Here is a 15,948-nt window from a genome sequence, read left to right on the forward strand (position 1 = left end):
CCTTATTGGGATTGTACTATAGACCCTCCCAGTAATCAGTGGAAAATTGAGAAGTAAATTTATAAGGAGATTGCAGCTATCTCTAAGAATAATAGGGTGGTAATGGTCAGGGATTTTAACTTTCCAGACATAGATTGGGACACTCATAGTGTTAAGGGCTTGGATGGAGATGAATTTGTTAAGTGTGTACAAGAAAATTTTCTTATTCAGTATGTGGATAAACCTACTAGAGAAGGAGCAAAACCTGACCTCCCGTTGGAAAATAAGGAAGGCCAAGTGACTGAGGTGTCAGTAGGGGAGCACTTTCAGTCCAGTGGTCTTAATTCTATTAGATTTAAAATAGTTGTGGAAATGGGTAGACCTGATCCAAAAGTCAGAGTTCTAAATTGGAGGAATCCCAATTTTGACAGTATTAGGCAAGAACTTGCAAAAGTTGATTGAAGGTGAATATTTGCAGGCGGAGAGACAGCTGGAAAGTGGGAAGCCTTCAAAAATGAGATAACGAGAGACCAGAGACGGTGTGTTCTCGTTCGTGTGAAGGGCAAGTGGTAGGTATAGTGAATGCTTGATGATGAGAGAAATTGAAACTCTAGGTCAAGAAGGAAGCATGTGTTAGGTATAGATAGCAGAAATTGAGTGAATCCTTAGAAAAGTATAAAGGCAGTAGGAGTATACTCGAGGAAAATCAGAAGGGTAAAAAGGAGACATGAGATATCTTTGATAGGGTTAAGGAGAATCCAAAGGGATTCTACAAATACATTAAGGACAAAAGAGTAACAAGGGAGAGAATAAGGCCTATTAAGAATCAACAAGCCCGCCTATGTGTGGAAGCACAGGAGATGGTGAGATACTAAACAGGTATTTCGGATTAGTGTTTTCTGTGGTGTGAGTTATGGAAGATGGAAAACTTAGGATGAAAAGTGACCATATTACAGAAGAGGAGGTGCTGGACCCATAAGGTGGATAAATTCCCGGAACCTGATCAGGCATATCCTAGAACTCTGTGGGAAGCTAGGGAAGTAATTGCTGGGTCCCTTGCTGAGATATTGGTATATCGTTGATAGCCATGGGGGTGGTGCCGGAAGACTAGAGTTTGGCTGACATGGTGCCATTATTTAAGAAGGGTGGTAAGGAAAAGCCAGGAAACTATAGACCGGTGAGCTTGATGTTAATGGTGTTGAGTTGTTGGAGTGGATTCTGAGGGACAGCATTTACATGTTGGAAAGGCAAGGACTGATTAGGGATAGTCAACATGGCTTTGTGCATGGGAAATTGTGTCTCACTAACTTGATTGAGTTTTTTGAAGTAGTAACAAAAGACAGAGCAATGGATATTGTCTATATGGACTCCAGTAAGGTGTTTGACAAGGTTCTTCATGGTTGACTGGTTAGCAAGGTTGGATCACAAGGAATACAGGGAGAACTAACCGTTTGGATGCAAAATTGGCTCGAAAGCAAGAGAGAGAGTGTGATGATGGAGGGTTGCTTTTCAGACTGGAGGCCTGTGACCAAGGTATGCTGCAAGGATTGGTGTTGGGTCCACTGCTTTTTGTCATTTATATAAATGTTTTGGATATGAATGTAGGAGGTGTGGTTGGTAAGTTTGTAGATGACACCAAAATTGGTGGTGTAATGGACAGCAAAGAAGGTTATCTCTAAGGACAGTGGGACCTTGATCAGTTGGGCAAATGGGCAGATGAAGTTAAATTTAGATGTGCTACATTTTGGAAAGGCAAATCAGAGCAGGACTTATACATTTAATGGTAACGTCCTGGGGAGTATTGTCTAAGAAGGAGTACAGGAGTTTAACCTTCCTGGTCACTTCAAAGAACTTTAACAAATGGGTGAGGCATGATCTGTCATGCACAAAGCCATTCTGACAACTCCTAATCAAATGCTATCTTTCCAAATGCCTCACCAATTTGTGTGTATCTTACAGAACATAGAAAAGTATAGCACAGAACAGACCCTTTGGTCCACAATGTTGTGCCGAGGATCATTCCTAATCTAAAATAAAATAACCGTATGCACACCTCAATTCACTGCTGTCCACGTGCATATCCAGCAGTCGCTTAAATGTCCCTAATGACTCTGCTTCCACCACCACTGCTGGCAACGTATTCCATGCATTCACAACTCTGTGCGTAAGGAACCTACCTCTGATGTCTCCTCGATACCTTCTTCCTAATATCTTAAAACTATGATCCCTCGTGGCAGTCAATCCTGGGGAAAAGTCTCTGGCTATTGACTCTATCCATGCTTCTCATTACCTTGTACACCTTGATCAGGTCACCTCTATTCCTCCTCCTCTCCAGAGAGAAAAGTCCTAGCTTAATCTACCTCTCTCCGTAAGACAAGCCTCCAGTCCAGGCAGCATCCTAGAAACTTTCTTTGTGGTCTCACCAGGGTCTTGCAGAGCTGCAGCAAAACCTCGTGGCTCTTAAATTCAATCCCCCTGTTAATGAAAGCCAAAGCACTATATGCTTTCTTAACAACCCTATCCACTTGGGTGGCAACTTTGAAAGCCAAAACACCATATGTTTTCATAACAACCCTGTCCACTTGGCAACTTGAACACCAAGATCACTCTGTTTCTCCGCACTGCCAAGAATCCTGTCTTTAATCCTATATTCAACTTTCAAGGTTCGACCTTCCAAAATGCATCACTTCACATTTATCCAAGTTGAACTCCACCTACCGTTTCTCAGCCCAGCTCTGTATCCTGCCTGTGTCGCGCTGCAGCCTGCAATAGCCCTCGATACTATCAATGGCACCTCCAACTTTTGTGTCATCAGCAAATTTACTAACTCACCTCTCAACCTCCTCATCCAAATCATTTATAAAAACCACAAAGGGTAGAGCCCTGCGGAACCCCACTCACCACTGGCCTCCAGGCAGAATACTTTCCATCTACAACCAGGCAGAGGCCTTCTGTCAGCCAACCAATTCTGAATGCAGACAGCCAAATCTCCCTGTGTCCCATACTTCCTGACTTTATGAATGAGCCTACAGTGGGGAACCTTATCAAATGCCTTGCTGAAGTCCATATACACCACATCCACTGCTCGACCTTGGTTGACCTGTCTCATCACCACCTCAAAGAACTCAGTAAGATTTATGAGGCATGACCTGCCCCTCACAAAGCCATGCTGACTGCTTTTAATCTCACTATGCGTTTCCAAATAGTCATAAATCCTATCCCTCAGAATTCTTTCCAAAACCTTGCTGATCACAGATGTAAGACCGACTGGTCTGTAATTGCCAGGGATTTCCCTATTCCCCTTCTTGAAAAGAGGACCGACATTCACCTTCCTCCAATCCTCTGGTATGACTCCTTTGGAGAGTGAGGAAGCAAAGATCTTCGCCAGTGGCTTAGCAAACTCCTTTCTTGTTTCCCGGAGCAACCTAGGACAAACCTGTTCTGGCCCTGGGGGCTTATCTATTTTAATGTTTGCCAAAACTTCCAGCACATCAATCTTGATCTGTTCAAACCTGTTTCCCAGCTCCTCAAAGTTCTCATTCACAAGGTCCCTTTCCTTAGTGAAAACCGAAGCAAAAAAGCTCATTTAGGGCTTCCCTATCTGCTCAGACTCCACGCACAAGTTCCCCACTCTATCCCTGACCAGCCCTACCTTCTCCCTGATCATTCCTCACGTTTGAGTAAAATGCCTTTGGGTTGTCCCTAATCCTTCCTGCCAAGCCTTTTTTTGTGCCTCATCCTGGCTCTCCTCAGTCCATTTCTGAGCTCCTTTCTAGTAAATCTGTACTCTTCTAAAGCTGTGCTAGATCCTTGCTTCCACTACCTTACGTGTGCTGCCTCCTTCGTTTTGACAAGAAGTTCTTCTGTTCTCGTCATCCAAGGCTCCTTAACCTTCTTGCCTGTCTCAGAGGAGCAAATTTGTGCATCACTTGCAACAATTGCTCCTGAAGCAGTCTCCACATGTCTGTTGTGCCCTTTCTGTGGAACAATTGCTCCCAATCTGTACTTCCAAACTCCTGTCCGATAGTATCATAATTTCCTTTTCCCCAGTTAAATATCTTATGGTAGACAAGAAGTAATAAGTAGTGTATCACAGAGATTAATGCTGGGCTGTCAAACTGTTTACAATTTATGTAAATAACTTGGAAGGAGGGATCGAAGGTAACTTTGACAAAGTTTCTGATGATGAAGATAATAGGAAAGTAAGTTGTGAAAAGGACATGGAGTCTACAAACCAGTATAAATCGTTTAAGTGAATGGGCAAAGATCAGACAAATGGAGTATAATGTGGAAAATTGTGAAATTGTCTATTTTAGCAGGAGAATTATAAAGAAGTGTGTCTGCTAAATGGTAGAGATTGCAGAGCTCAGAGATGCAGAGTTGTCTGGGTGTTCTGATGCCTGAATTTTAAAGGTTTGTATGCAAGTACAAATAATTAGGAAAGCTAATGGAATATTATTGTCTATTCTGAGGGAAAATGTATAAAAGAAAGTCTGAAAAACAATCGACATGATGGAGACACCCAGCAAGTTTGGCATCTTGTGTGGACAGAGAAACAGAGTTAATGCTTCAAGTTAACTTTGGAGAAACGAAGAAGAGTCATATTGATTGGTAGTTTTTTTTGTGACCAAGGGGTGAAAATTTATCTGGGGTAGATGTGAAAGTGGTGTAATCAGATCAGCCATGACTTTATTGAATAGTGGAACAAGCTCAAGGGACCAAGTTACCTACATGTCCTAATCTGTATGTTTGTATGGTGAATCAGTTGCTGATGCTCTCCTTCAATGAAGTTTTCCTATTTTGCATTTACAATTCTTTAGACACACTCTACAGCAGCACACTGCCAATCTATGCGTATGATGCCGATCGAGTTGAAGAACAAAGACGGAACCAGGAAAGCATGCCCTACATAGATGATTCACCTTCGTCATCACCTCAGCTCAGCTCCAAAAGTCGGGGTAGCAGGGACACTATCTCATCTGGATCCTTGGAATCTACCAAGTCCGTGAGTAGATTTATTCTGAAACGGTAAAGCCCAATACAATGCCTAGAGAAGAATGCAAAGATGTGAAGGGATTAAACAAAAATGTACTTTGAAAGAATATGTTGTTGCATAAGAAAATGAGTAGGGTAGCTTCTTAGCATCACTACTACATAATGAATCAAAAATAACTGAGATCAAATAAATGTTAGTTAACATTGCACATTGTAGTGTAGCCAGTTAAAGCAATGCAATGTTGGCATTTTCAGATTATTCCTAATAAAATATCATACATAAGGAAATCTGTGTTGCAAGACAGGTCATTTTGGGTTAATGACTGCTGAAAATGACTTGCTTTCTAATGATTTTCTTTTTTTGTATGTGTGCATGACAGTTAGTGCAAGATTGACATTGCCTCATTTAATGTTATTTCATTTCACCATTCAGAAACTGGGGTCATTTGAAACATTTGAAAACACAATTAGATTTTAAGTTGTTTTGTGTTGATATAACATTAGATTGCATGAACCAATTGATACAATTTTGCTCCCTAACCTACCTTTTTGCTGCTGACTCTCCAGCTTTCAATCTTGCTCTCTTGCTGATCCTTTTTCATTTTAAACCTTTTTCATTCTAATTCTCGTGCTCCCAATTCTGCTGCTTGCTGCTTTCCTTTCCTGAACCCTACTATCAGTGTGAGAGCTACAGTGCCACCAGGGTAGGGGATTCAGGACCTATGTTCTCACTCAAGGCTCGAGGTTCATATTGATCTGAAACTGGAGCTTCAGGATTGTCAGGGTGTAGATCCAATTTGCAGAATTGCATTTTGAAAGCTTTTGTCGCCAATCTCATCACTGGACTCTTATCCTTGCGAGGATTCTATTCCAAGCACAAGCGCTATCTTTTTATGCTACTATTACATTTTAATTTTATATGTAGAAATGTATATTTTGAATAATTAAATATAGATTTTAACAGTTTTTAGGTGTCTTTATTCTGTTGGAAGAAAATACATATTGTTCAAAATGCAAAACTGTTACAAACTCTGCAGATTATTGAAACAATCTGGTTGAATTTGGCTTAGGTTTGTATTTGTTGCCTAATGTACAGTGTTTTGAGGTAGAATTTGATGTTGGTGCAAAGCTAAGCCTATCTTAAACCTATTGGTATTTGAATTTTACTACTTATTATGTAACTTAACTTGGCTTTGAAGTGGAATACATGTGACCATAACTGTTAACATATGCATTTGTAAACAAAGAGAATTGGAATAGAATTTATTTGCAAAAGTGAGTGTTTTTCTAATATCCATGGCAGAATTCAGACTGTAATCTGATTTTGTCTGTACCACCTATCTGTCCCTTTCAACTGATCTTTCGATCCTTCCATGGCTAAATGAAGAGTTGGAAGTATCTGTCGATTCTTTCAATAAAAGTTGAGAGAATTCTTTTGATATTGAAATGACTTCGTTCCTTTCAAAGAAAGGCCAAAAAATCGATACCTGCTGATGCTGAGGGAGCTGTGACATGTATACTTATTTGCAACAAATTTGTTTCTGGTATTCCAATTAACTCACATTATTTTGTTGTTTAAACAACCCAAATGTGAGCTTAGAATTATTCCAATTTTTGTGAAGCCACAAACTTTCAATGGAACATAAACTTTACAGCACAGGAATGGGCCCTTCAGCCCACGATGTTGTGCCAAACATTATGTCATATTAAACTAGTTCCTTCTGCTTGCCCTTCGTCCATATTCCTCCATTCCTTGCATATTCATGTGCTTATCTAAAAGTGCCTTGAATATCCCTATATCTGTCTGCTCCACCACCCCTGGCAGTGTGATCCAGACTCTTGCCATTCTGTATGTTACACCCTTGCCCCTCACATCTCCTTTGAATGTTCCCCCTCTCAACTTAAATGCATGCCCCCTATTATTAGGCACTTCAGCTCTGGGAAAAAGATTCAGACCATCAAGTCTGTCTATGCATTGTATGATTTTATAGACTTCTATCAAGTCTCCCCTCAGCCTCCACCACCCCAGAAAACAACCTGAATTTTTCTAGCCTCTCATAGCTCATACCCTCTAATGACAGGCAGCATCCTGGTAAACCTCTTCTGCACCCTTTCCAAAGCCTCCACATATTTCCAGGAATGTGGCAACCAGAACTGAACACAATACTCTTTAAGTGTGGCCTTACCGAAGTCTTGTAAGGTTGCATCATGACGTCCTGATTCTTGTACTCAATTTCCTTACCAGTAAAGGCATGCATGCCATATGCTTTTGTTATCATCTGAACTACTTGAGTGGCCACTTTCAGGATGCTATGGGTTTGAATCTGAAGACTCCTCTGCACATTATGCTGTTGAGGGTCTACCACGAACTGTATACTTTGCCTTGACATTTGATCTTCCAAAGTGCAGGACCTCTCACTTACTCAGATTAAACTCCACCTGCCATTTCTCAGCCATATCTTCAACCGATCTATATCCCGCTGTATCCTTTGACAACCTTCTACACTAACCACAACTCCACCAATCTTTGTATTGTCCAAGTCATTTACATATATTACAAACATTAAAGGTCCTGTACGGATTCCTGTGGAACACCACTAATCATGGACTGCCAGCCAGAAAAATAGTTTTCCACTCCCTGCTGCCATCTATGGGCAAGCCAACTTTGAATCCACATAGCCAAGTCACCAGGGATCCCATGCATCTTTCACATCTGGATGAGCCTACCATGAGGGATACTGTCGGAAGTCTTACTAAAATCCATGCAGATATCTATGACTCCATGGCCATCCACTGCTCTATCCTCATCAGTCACTTTTATCACCTCCTTGAAATCAAGCAGAGGGTGACTGAGAGGGAGAGGCATCACTTCGGCACATACGTTGCAGCCTTGAAGCAGTCACCTGCCCTGAAGAGTGATTGTCGCAGGCCTAGTATTAAGGAGTACTTAAGGACCAAACACTATATCACTGTAGAGTTTCCTCCTCCCCTCCTCCTCTAACCAACAAAAAAGGTGGGGTAGATAGATGTGCAATTGGAAAAATGGTTGGTAGCAAGGTGAGTGTGGCTCAGCAAGAAGTACAAGTAAGCTCAGGTAAAGTCCTTTTAACTTTCCTCTTGAGTCTTAAAGCAGTTGATATGGCATTTAGAACAGTCACATCTTCCTCCTGCAGGATGTGGGAGGTCAGGGGAGGTTTCCATTGACCCAGGTGACTATACCTGTGGGAAGTTCACCAAGCTACAGCTCCTGGGAGACCATGTTAGGGAGCTAGAACTGGAGCTGAATGCATTCAGGATTATCCAAGCTGCTGAGCGCATTATGGACAAGAGTTTTAGTGAGGTGTGTTGCAGGCTGGGCCAAACCCCCTCAAAACATTTTAAGAAGGTAGCTCAGACCCTAACTTTTTAGTTGTTTTAGGCAAATGTAAGGTGGATATTCCATAAGTGATGGAGCTGGTCAAGGCACTTGGCTTCAAGTAAAACAATTTATTTACACACCACCGAATGAAACACAAGCAAACGAAAACAGAATTTAGAATAATAACTATTTGAAAGCCCAACCAATAAAATATCCCCGCAACTTTACAAAGGAGCTGTTCTAATTTCCTGCAACACCCCAATAAACATAACCCCTGGCAAAAAGGTAAATTCAAACACAGGTTCTTATATGAGAAATGTTAGAGAGAGAGAGTGAGTCAGCCAGGAATATCTGAATCAGGGAATCTTTTTCCCTAGCAACTTTCTTTGACCAGCAACTTCAAACCGATTGCTTGCTAAAAACCAAACCCAAAAAAAATTACATCTATTTCAATGCAAGAAGGCTGGCAGGTAAGGCCAATGAACTCAGGGCATGGACAGGTATGTGGGACTGGGATATTATAACCATTACAGAAACATGGCTAAGGGAGGGACAGGACTGGCAGCTTAATGTACCAGGGTGCAGACGCTTTAGGCAGGTATGATGTGGTGGAAAAAGGGTGGGGGGAATTGCATTTTTGATGAAGGCGAATATCAGAGCAGTAGTCAAGATGAAATAACTGAAGGATCATTGCCTGCAGTGTTAGGTGCATTAGTCAGGGGTAAATATTAGGGAATGATTCTGGGTGGGTTACTCTTTGGAGGGTCGGTGTGCACTTGTTTGGCCGAAGGGCCTGTTTCCACACTGTACGGAATCTAATCAGACCCATTCCCCTATCCTATTATCCGACATTTACCTTTGACTAATGCACCTAACTGTACATATCCCTGAACAATGAGGGCAATTTACTGTGGCTATTTCACCTAAGCTGCATCTCTTTGGATTGTGGGAGGAAACAGAAGCAGACACAGGGAGAATGTACTACCTTCACACAGATAGTCACTTGAGGCTGGAATCAAACCTGGGTCCCTGGAGCTATGAGGCAGCAATGTGCCACCCACAAATAATGAGTCTTCCTCTCTACTTCTTTGGTGAAGGTACTCATGTACACAAACATAACAATAAAAATGATTGTATAATTAATTGAAATATTTTGTAATAAAATTAATGATTGGTAGTGTGGTGATTGTAGTAATTTCATCAAGATGGATGTCTTAGAATATGTGTTCCCTGATTGGCACAGTTAATTTGGTCCAGTCAGGAATCTTCGAGGAGAAAGTGAGGTCTGCAGATGCTGGAGATCAGAGCTGAAAATGTGTTTCTGGAATCCTAGCCTGCTTAGCCTGCTTAGCTTAGTTATCTTAGCCTGCTGGAATCCTCCCTACCTTTTATCTTAGCCTGCTGGAATCCTCCCTACCTTTTATCTTAGCCTGCTGGAAATCGCATTTCCAACGCCCCTCCCCCAAGTCCCTCCTCCCTACCTTTTATCTTAGCCTGCTGGAAACCCCACTGGTCCTCACCTACCACCCCACCAATCTCCATGTACAGCGTATCATCAGCCGTCATTTCCGCCACCTCCAAACGGACCCCACCACCAAGGATATATTTCCCTCCCCTCCCCTATCAGCGTTCCGTAAAGACCACTCCCTCCGTGACTCCCTCGTCAGGTCCACACCCCCCACCAACCCAACCTCCACTCCCCGCACCTTCCCCTGCAACCGCAGGAGGTGCAAGACTGGCGCCCACACCTGCAGCATCCAGGGAACAGGAGAATCGACGTTTCGGGCATAAGCCCTTCTTCAGGAATGAGGAAAGTGTGTCCAGCAGGCTAAGATAAAAGGTAGGGAGGAGAGACTCCAACCCTCCAACCACAAGGGATGAACTCAGATTTCTCCAGTTTCCTCATTTCTCCTCCCCCGACCTTGTCTCAGTCAAATTCCTCGAACTCCGCACCGCCTTCCTAACCTTCAATCTTCTTCCTGACCTCTCCGCCCCCACCCCACTCTGACCTATCACCCTCACCTTGACCTCTTTCCACCTATCGCATTTCCAACGCCCCTCCCCCAAGTCCCTCCTCCCTACCTTTTATCTTAGCCTGCTGGACACACTTTCCTCATTCCTGAAGAAGGGCTTATGCCCGAAACGCCGATTCTCCTGTTCCCTGGATGCTGCCTGACCTGCTGCGCTGTTCCAGCAACACATTTTCAGCTCCAGTCAGGAATCCCTGGCTGACCACAGAAAGGAATATACTGGCTGTGATACCTGACTCTGAATGAGGCAGTAATATAGTCAAGGACTGTTCATTCGTAAATAAAAGCTGACTTGGTGACCTCTGTGGAGTTGTTTCAGTGGTGATGATAGTAAAGCACAATCCTGAAGATAATTGATCGCAACAGTCATCTTTGAGTTGGAATAAGCACTTCTTGCACCATGTCTTCGTTTGGGAAGTTTGATTTGTTCGACTCTGCCATCAAGGACTGAGCCCAGTATGTGGAAAGTTTTCCCAGGTAAATGACATTGTGACAGGTGAAAACCAACAGGTATTAGTCCTGACAGCCTGTTGAGCTGAAGCTTTCTCATTAGGAGCTTAACTTTTCCTGAGGCGCCAGATACTAAACCTTTTAAGAATTGATGTTGAGGAATATTATGACCCCAAGCCACCTCCAATTCTGAGGCACTATCACTTCTATCAGCAATTCGAGAACCAGGGGAATCCCTATCGAGATTTTTGACTAGATTAAGATGAGTGGCAGAAGCAAGGTACTTTGTTTAATTCTTAATGAAATGCTTAGAGTTTGCTAGGTATATGGGATTAATGGATGTAACTGCAAAAATGCCTACTAGCTGAAGCCCAACTGGACTTCACCCAGACATTATAACTGGCTTTATATTGGAAAAATGCGGCAAGGGGAACATAGTTCAACAGAGTTTGTGGAACACCATTTAGTGGAGGCAATTGCATAACCTCAGTCAGGACACATGCTGATCTGAGGGACTGTGGGTCAGCCAAGCAAAGCCAAGCCTCAGCCAAACAGTTAAAAGTTTCTTCAGGCTCCTGGCCTGCAAGCCGTTGTTGTTGTTGGTATGTGGACTTGAGACAGTGAACGAACCTCACTAGGCATAAATGGAGTAAGAGAAATCATAAACTGGATCCAGCAGAGTTCATATCATCTTCCTACATTTGTTTTGAAACAGTTATATTGCTTAGCAACATCAAATTCAGAAACAAATTCTGCTACTGCAGAAAATACGGAGATATGGCATTGAGGCTGAGTTGGAGGTTTGGATTAGGAATTGGCTGGATGGAAGAAGACAGAGGGTAGTAGTTGATGGCAAAGTTTCTTCATGGAGTGCCGTCACTAGCGGTGTTCCGCAAGGATCTGTTTTGGGACCATTGCTGTTTGTCATTTTTATAAATGACCTGGAAGAGGGGTTAGAAGGTTGGGTGAGCAAGTTTGCGGATGACACAAAAGTCGGAGGAGTTGTTGACAGTGAGGAAGCATATGGCAGGTTACAGCAGGATATAGAGAAGCTGCAGAGCTGGGCAGAAAGGTGGCAGATGGAATTCAATGTAGCTAAGTGCGAGGTGATTCACTTTGGGAAGAATAACAAAAAGATGGGGTACTGGGCTAATGGTCGGATACTTGGTATTGTGGATGAGCAGAGGGATCTTGGTGTCCATGTACACAGATCTCTGAAAGTTGCCACCCAGGTAAATAGTGTGGTGAGGAAGGCATATGGCGTACTGGCTTTTATTGGTAGAGGGATTGAGTTCCGGAGTCCTGGGGTCATGTTGCAGTTGTATAAGACTCTGGTGCGGCTGCATCTGGAATATTGTGTGCAGTTTTGGTCGCCATACTATAGGAAGGATGTGGAGGCACTGGAACGGGTGCAGAGGAGGTTTACCTGGATGTTGCCTGGTATGGAAGGAAGATCGTATGAGGAAAGACTGAGACACTTGGGGCTGTTTTCATTATAGAAAAGAAGGTTTAGGGGTGACTTGATTGAGGTGTACAAGATGATTAGGGGGTTAGATAGGGTTGACAGTGTGAACCTTTTCCCGCGTATGGAGTCGGGTATTACAAGGGGGCATAGCTTTAAATTAAGGGGGGGTAGATATAGGACTGAAGTTAGGGGTAGGTTCTTCACTCAGCGAGTCGTAAGTTCATGGAATGCCCTGCCAGTAGCAGTGGTGGACTCTCCCTCTTTATGGGCATTTAAACGGGCATTGGATAGGCATATGGAGGATAGTGGGTTAGTATAGGTTAGGTGGGCTTGGATCGGCGCAACATCGAGGGCCAAAGGGCCTGTACTGCGCTGTATTGTTCTATGTTCAATCACACATGTCTGATTGAATGGTCATCCAGTTTGAATGAAGATTGATTCTGGTGCAGCCATGTCAAAGAACAAGTAAAATTACAGCACAGGAACAGGCCCTTCGGCCCTCCAAGCCTCTGCTGATTCAGATCCTCTATCTAAATATGTCGTCTATTTTCTAAGGTTCTGTATCTCTCTGCTCCCTGCTCATTCATGTATCTGTCTTAAATGATACATCATAAATGATGCTAGCGTGTCTGCCTCTAACACCTTTGCTAGTAATGCGTTCCAGACACCAAACATCCTCTGCGTAAAGAACTTTCTATGCATATCTCCCTTAAACTTTTCCCCTTTCACATTGAGTCCCCTGCTCTGGGCAAAAGCCTCTTGCTATCCACCCTGTCTATGCCTCTCATCATTTTGTAGACCTCAATCAGGTTCCCACTTAATCTCAGTCTTTCTAATGAAAATAATCTTAATCTACTCAATCTCTCTTCATAGCTGGCACCCACCAAACCAGGCAACTTCCTGGTGAACCTCCTCTGCACCCTCTCCAAAGCATCCACATCCTCTTGGTGATATGGCGACCAGAACTGTACGCAGTATTCCAAATGTGGCCGACCCAAAGTCCTGTGCAATTGTAACATGACCTTCCAACTCTTGTACTCAACACCCTGTCCGATGAAGGAAAGCATGCCATATGCCTTTTTGACCACTATCGACCTGCGTTGCTACCTTCAGGATATAACGAACCTGAACACCCAGATATCTCTGTACATCAATTTTCCCAGGACTTTTCCATTTACTGGAGAAAGTGAGGTCTGCAGATGCTGGAGATCAGAGCTGGAAATGTGTTGCTGGAAAAGCGCAGCAGGTCAGGCAGCATCCAGGGAACAGGAGAATCGACCTTTCGGGCATAAGCCCTTCTTGAAGGGCCTGACCTGCTGCGCTTTTCCAGCAACACATTTCCAGCTCTTTTCCATTTACTGTATGGTTCCCTCTTGATTTGGATTTTCCAAAATCTTCCAAGTTGCATCACCTCTCATTTGCCTGAATTTCTCCACCCAGCTCTCCAATCTGTCTATATTCTGTTGTATTCTCTGACAGTTCCTTCACTATCTGTGGATTCAGGCATACATGTCCACATTGGCCCTTGATGGGTCCTATTCTGACTCTAGTTATTCATTTTCCTTTAATATACTTAAAGAACCTTTCTGGATTCAGCCTTCTCAGCCAAGGCTAACTTGTGCCTGTTTTTACCCTCCTGATTTCATTCTTCACTAAACTCCTGTATCCCCTAAATACCTTCAGGATATCCCTTGATCCCAACTCCCTGTACCTGAGCCATGCTGCCTCCTTTTTTCTGGTCAAAGTCTCAAAGTCTTTTGTCATCCAGGATTCCCTATTCTTGCCAACCCTGCCCTTCCCTCTTACAGGCACATAAAGACCTTGAACTCTAGCTATCTCACTTTTAAAGGCCTCCCACTTGCTGGAGGTCCCTTTGCCTGCAAACAAGCTGTTCCTGTCTAATTCCATCAAAATTTGCTTTGCCCCAATTTAAAACTTGAACCTGTGAAAGTTTTGTCCCTCTCCATAATTATTTTAAAATTAATAGGACTTTGGTCACTGGACCCAAAGTGCTCCCCCACTGTCACCTAGTCACCTGTCCTGCCCTATTTCACAAGAATAGGTCGAGTTTTGCCCCTTCCTGAGTAAGACCCTCTATATATTGCTTGAGGAAACTTTCCTGAATGCACTGAATAAATGCCACCCCCTTTAACGCTATGGGAGTCCCAGTCTATGTTAGAAAAATTAAAATCCCGTACTATGACAACCCTATTTCTTCTGCAAGTCTCCCTGCATATTTGTTCCACTTTGACTATTTGGTGGCCTATAGTACAATCCCAATAACGTCACCATCCCCTTTATATTTCATAGCTCCACCCACAAAGCCTCTCTGGATAATCCTTCAATTATTTCATCTCTGACTACTGCTGTTATACTTGTCTTAATCAAAAATGCAACTACCCCTCCCCTTCCCCCCCCCTCTGTCCTGCGTAAAGCACATGTACCGAAGCACATTATGCTGACAGTCCTGTCCCTCCCTTAGCTATGTTTCTGTATTGATGATAATGTCCCAGTCCCAGAGTTCATCGGCCTTACTTGTCAGCCTTCTTGCATTGAAGTAGATGCATTTTAATCCAACAGTCATTCCTTGCTCCCTGTCTTGTTCCAGCCTGACCTGTCACTTTAACTTATTATTTCTGATCACTGTATCTCCTTCGAACCTCTCACTTGCCTCCCTGTTGAGGTCTATGACGATAGACCAAATGAGGTCTATCCAACCTTTCTCATAGCTAAAATTTTCCATATCAGCAACATCCTGGTAAACATATTCTGTACTCTCTTCAAACCATCCACATCCTTCTGGTGATCAGAATTGTATGCAATATTCCAGGAAGGATCACTGGACCCAAAACGTTAACTTGGATTTCTCTTCACAGATACTGCCCAAACTGCTGAGCTTTTCCAGCAACTCCAATTCTTGTTTCTGATTTACAGCATCCACTGTTCTTTTGCTTTGATCTAACATTGCGTTTGCCTTCCCAACCTGCATGTCAACCTGAAGGGAATCTTGAACTAGGACTCCCAAGCCGCTTTGTTCTTCAGTTTTCCAAAGCCTAATGCATTTAGAAATAGTCTACACCTGTATTTTTCCTATCTGTCATGGGCCAGGCCAGATCCCCTCAAAATACTTAAGAAGGTAGTCTAGACCCTAACCTTTTCTTATTTCAAAGGCAAATATGTAGTGGATATTCCAGGTGTGGTGCAGCTCTCAGCTTTAGGAAAAACAATTTATTTAAACACTGTAGTCAAAACACAAACAAAAGAAAACAGAATTTAGAATAACTTAGCTTTGGAAAACTTAACCGACTCATAGAACATAGATCATAGAACAATACAGCACAGAACAGGCCCTTCGGCCCACGATGTTGTGCCGAACATTTGTCATAGCTTAAGCACCTATCCATGTACCTATCCAATTGCCAATTAAAGGTCACCAATGATTCTGACTCTGCCACTCCCACAGGCAGCGCATTCCATGCCCCCACCACTCTCTGGGTAAAGAACCTACCCCTGACATCCCCCCTATACCTTCCACCCTTCACCTTAAATTTATGTCCCCTTGTAACACTCTGTTGTACCCGGGGAAAAAGTCTCTGACTGTCTACTCTATCTATTCCTCTGATCATCTTATAAACCTCTATCAAGTCACCCATCATCCTTCGCCGTTCCAA

The 15,948-nt window shown here is 43.1% G+C and overlaps 1 protein-coding gene across 3 annotated transcripts in view; it reads left to right on the forward strand.

Moving 5' to 3' along the window:
* The window catches only part of LOC122562879 (breakpoint cluster region protein-like), a 477,748-nt gene that overhangs the window by 136,181 nt on the left and 325,619 nt on the right, over positions 1-15,948 (forward strand). For all 3 annotated transcript variants that reach the window (XM_043716190.1, XM_043716188.1, XM_043716189.1), the window contains exon 2: positions 4,800-4,984. In XM_043716190.1, coding sequence (XP_043572125.1) covers positions 4,800-4,984 — 185 coding nt within the window. The remainder of the gene's footprint in view (positions 1-4,799; positions 4,985-15,948) is intronic.

This window comes from Chiloscyllium plagiosum, chromosome 25, assembly GCF_004010195.1.
Source record: "Chiloscyllium plagiosum isolate BGI_BamShark_2017 chromosome 25, ASM401019v2, whole genome shotgun sequence".
NCBI lineage: Eukaryota > Metazoa > Chordata > Chondrichthyes > Orectolobiformes > Hemiscylliidae > Chiloscyllium > Chiloscyllium plagiosum.